Source organism: Gavialis gangeticus, unplaced genomic scaffold, assembly GCF_001723915.1.
Source record: "Gavialis gangeticus isolate Ggan-Ray unplaced genomic scaffold, GavGan_comp1, whole genome shotgun sequence".
Classification (NCBI taxonomy): domain Eukaryota; kingdom Metazoa; phylum Chordata; order Crocodylia; family Gavialidae; genus Gavialis; species Gavialis gangeticus.
This window is the reverse complement of record NW_017729007.1, coordinates 5,125,607-5,128,247: the sequence shown is the minus strand read 5'-3', so window position 1 is coordinate 5,128,247 and position 2,641 is coordinate 5,125,607. Positions and strand designations below refer to the sequence as shown.

The following is a 2,641-nucleotide window of genomic DNA, read 5'->3' as shown; positions in this document are numbered from 1 at the left end:
GGCCCCGCCCGGCCCGGCCCGGCCGCGCTTAACGTCCCTTCTCTCCGCTTTCCCTCCCAAGGTATTCAACGCACATTACAACTTAACCCGCCACATGCCGGTGCACACGGGGGCCCGGCCCTTTGTCTGCAAAGTTTGCGGCAAGGGCTTCCGCCAGGCCAGCACGCTCTGCCGGCACAAGATCATACACACGCAGGTGAATACCCCTCCGGCCGCCGGCCGGGGCGCGGGGGCACTCGGGCGGGGATTGCATTGGGGTTCGGGCTTTTTTTTTTTTTTTTTAGAGGAAAAACCTGAAGGCCCCGGGTAGGGCTGTGGGAAGGCGCCGGCTGCACGTGTGGCAGGACAGGGCGCTTTGCAGACGCCCTCGGGCGGGAGGTGTTTAGCCCCCCGACGAACAGGAGTCCTCCCAAAGCCCCGCACTCGCTGCCTCTTGTTTCCCCGTAGGAAAAACCTCACAAGTGCAACCAGTGCGGCAAAGCCTTCAACCGCAGCTCCACTTTAAACACGCACACGCGAATACACGCCGGCTACAAGCCTTTCGTCTGCGAGTTCTGCGGCAAGGGCTTTCATCAGAAAGGTACCGGGCACGCTCTGGGCCGCCGAAACCGGCGCGGGGCTATTTTGGTTTTCTATGATCATTATCAGTTATTATGATTTCACTTTTTAACCTCCGTGGCTGACTCTGCACCGCTAGATCAAATGACTGGGTCCCACCATCCGCCGTTTGCGGGGCGGGGATACAGCAGAGCCCGCTGCCCTGGCAGCTGCTGCCTGGGTTTGTTTCCCAAGCGCCAGCCGCAGGTTTCAGCACATTTCCAGCCTCCCCGGGCGCGCCTGCCGCTCGGCGCGGGGCTCGCGGGCTGATCCTAATCGTTCATTTCCATCCTGGCGCCGGCGCGGAGGCTATTTGGAAAGACCCGCTTTCTTTCGTTGAGAGGTTGCTTGAGGTCGTGCCGGGACCGGCGGGACGGGGCGTGCATTGACCCGGGGCGCAGAGAAGAGCGCTGTCCCAAGGCTGCCTGGCCGCAGTGCCCGGGCTGGGAGGGGATCGGGGAGGGCACGCAGCGCGCAGTTTTCAGCCCCGTGTCCCTTTGCCCTCCTTGTGTGTCCGCAGGCAATTACAAGAACCACAAGCTGACCCACAGCGGGGAGAAGCAGTTCAAGTGCAATATCTGCAACAAGGCTTTCCACCAGGTGTACAACCTGACCTTCCACATGCACACCCACAACGACAAGAAGCCCTTCACGTGCCCCACCTGCGGCAAGGGCTTCTGCAGGAACTTTGATCTCAAGAAGCACGTCCGCAAGCTGCACGACAGCGCCCTGGGACTGCCCAGAGCCCCCGCCGAGCTGGGGCCCGACCAGCCGCCCGCAGCCTTGCAGCCGCCGGGCCCCCTGCTGCAGCCGCCTCTGCACCAGCCCCAGCCGTGAGGGCAGCACGGCCCGGAGCTCCGCCGCCTCTTTGCATGCACCTGTTAAGCGGTTTTGTGTATTATGCTCTATATCGCCACTCACGTTTACTGGGCTGATCGTTTCCTTCTCTTTGTTTTGTTTTGGTTTGTTTTTCCCCCCCTCCTATTTTTTTTTTTAAAGACTCGATCCCCCCCTCCCCTTTCCTCCCCTCCCCTCCCCTCCCCTTTGACATCTCAGGTTTGGAGATGGTTTTAAGAGCAAAAAAGCCAAGCCAATTTCTGCTGTATTTATTGGGATCTGTATTATCCGAGCCGGGAATGCTGCACCACTTTAATTATTTCGATGTGTATATATTTCCATTGTGTTGATTCACATGCCTGCTGGTTGTCCCTTCTTGATTTCCTCCCCCGTTCCTCCCCCTCTTGAATATCGTATCTCTATGGACAGAGCTGGTTCACTATGTACGGAGTTGAGTCTTGCACGTGAAACATTGAATGCGTTGACCTGGTGGAAAAAAAATAAATACTCGGAACACGATGATTGACTCATCGAGGGCGCGCCAGCTCCTGAAATCATTGGGCTCCCCGAGCGCTGCTCCTCTTAGAAAGCTGCGGTTCCCGACATGCGGGGGTGCCGCGGTGTCGCCAGCCGCGGAGGGAAGATGGATGCGGACCAGCGCGGTGGTTGGGTGCCAGGTCCTTGAAATGCACCGCGCGTTAATCAGCAGCAGCTCCGCTGTGAGCCTCGGCTCGGGGGTTGCTAACTGCAAACCTCTCCAGCTTTCTTGCCAAAACACTGCAACAACTGCTAAAGACTTTAATTAAGAGGGGTAATTAGTTCGGCTTTATCAAAGCCCGCTTGTTATACTATTAGCTGCTCGCGGGAAGCTGCCAACCAGCCTTGAAAACCGAGCACGCTCCTCGCTCTCCGCTGGCCGCGCTGCGCGGGGAATTGCTTGCTTGGAAAATCTCCCTCCTGCTGCCAAATGCAATGCCAAGAATTAAAAAAAAACCCACCCCAAAACCAAAAACAACAAGCAGAACACACAAACAAAAAAGGCGCGGGGCAGGGCCCGGCTCTGAGGACTGCGGGAGCTGCGTGGCCCCGCAGTGCCGCGCGGGTGGGCACCGCCCCGGAGCTGCCCCCTCCCGCCCGGGCCACTGGGTCCCGACGGGTCGCAAAGGGCCGGGGCCTGGCGCGGCGGCCCCCGGGAGGAGGCGGCAGG

General features: G+C 59.3%; 1 protein-coding gene across 1 annotated transcript in view; it reads left to right on the top strand.

Moving 5' to 3' along the window:
* FEZF1 (FEZ family zinc finger 1) overlaps nt 1–1,563 on the top strand; it is a 2,682-nt gene extending 1,119 nt beyond the window's left edge. The window contains exons 2-4 of the mRNA XM_019509318.1: nt 62–196; nt 448–580; nt 1,118–1,563. Of these exons, the coding sequence (XP_019364863.1) occupies nt 62–196; nt 448–580; nt 1,118–1,434 (585 nt within the window). The 3' untranslated portion in view covers nt 1,435–1,563. The remainder of the gene's footprint in view (nt 1–61; nt 197–447; nt 581–1,117) is intronic.
* The last annotated feature ends 1,078 nt before the right edge of the window (nt 1,564–2,641 follow it).